Raw genomic sequence first — 792 nt, 5'->3', positions numbered from 1 at the left:
CCCAGGAGGGAGTCATCAAGCTCAAAAAGGTATGTAGATGAGTTTTTGACAGTTGATTACATGAGAAAGTGAAAGAACTGAAAAAAAGTGGAAAGTTGTGGATAATTACGTTTCCCTCAGTTGTCACTGCACTTGGTCTTCACCAAAAGGCCGAGAGGCCATGTTGTTGTCACTATTTTAAATAGGTAGATCTCATAACTATGAAATGTTCACTTTTATAAACACTGAGAATTAGTAAGCAGGTTTTTAAAATTTTCAACAACCGTCCATATTAGCTGTAGCATATTATTTTAACATTTATGCAAGTTCAACTTTCAATTCATTTTGTTACTATTTGTGTGGATAAAATATCAATTGTAAGAAGAGATACAGAAATCAAATCTTACTCTACCCAATATGCTCTTGGTCATTTTATGACTTTTTTCAGAACATAATATCCAAAGCCCCTTCATTCGCAGGAGTTGATGCTGAAGAGGGGAGCGACATTAGTGTGTATCACAGCTGCTCAGCACCAAAATGAGAGAACTAAGACAGAGAAAGACAGGGAGGGGGAGCAGTACCGGGGACGCAAAGAGAAAGACAGGGAGGGGGGGCAGTACTGGAGACGCAAAGAGAAAGACAGTGAAAAGGGGAGCAGTACCGGGGACGCAAAGAGAAAGACAGGGAGGGGGAGCAGTACCGGGGACGCAAAGAGAAGACTGCAAGCAAGAGAGAGGGAGGGAGGGACGGAGGGAGGGAGGGGGAGGAGAGAGAGAAAGAGGGAGAGAGGGAGAGAGGGAAGAGAGAGAGAGA

The 792-nt window shown here is 43.3% G+C and overlaps 1 protein-coding gene across 1 annotated transcript in view; it reads left to right on the top strand.

Moving 5' to 3' along the window:
- Positions 1-792, top strand: part of Cdh12 (cadherin 12) — a 357222-nt gene that overhangs the window by 268526 nt on the left and 87904 nt on the right. The window contains exon 7 of the mRNA XM_004641817.1: positions 6-29. Within this exon, the coding sequence (XP_004641874.1) occupies positions 6-29 (24 nt within the window). The remainder of the gene's footprint in view (positions 1-5; positions 30-792) is intronic.

This window comes from Octodon degus, unplaced genomic scaffold, assembly GCF_000260255.1.
Source record: "Octodon degus isolate 3935 unplaced genomic scaffold, OctDeg1.0 scaffold00143, whole genome shotgun sequence".
Classification (NCBI taxonomy): domain Eukaryota; kingdom Metazoa; phylum Chordata; class Mammalia; order Rodentia; family Octodontidae; genus Octodon; species Octodon degus.
Note: the sequence above shows the minus strand (reverse complement) of the source record. Positions and strands in the feature narration are given on the sequence as shown.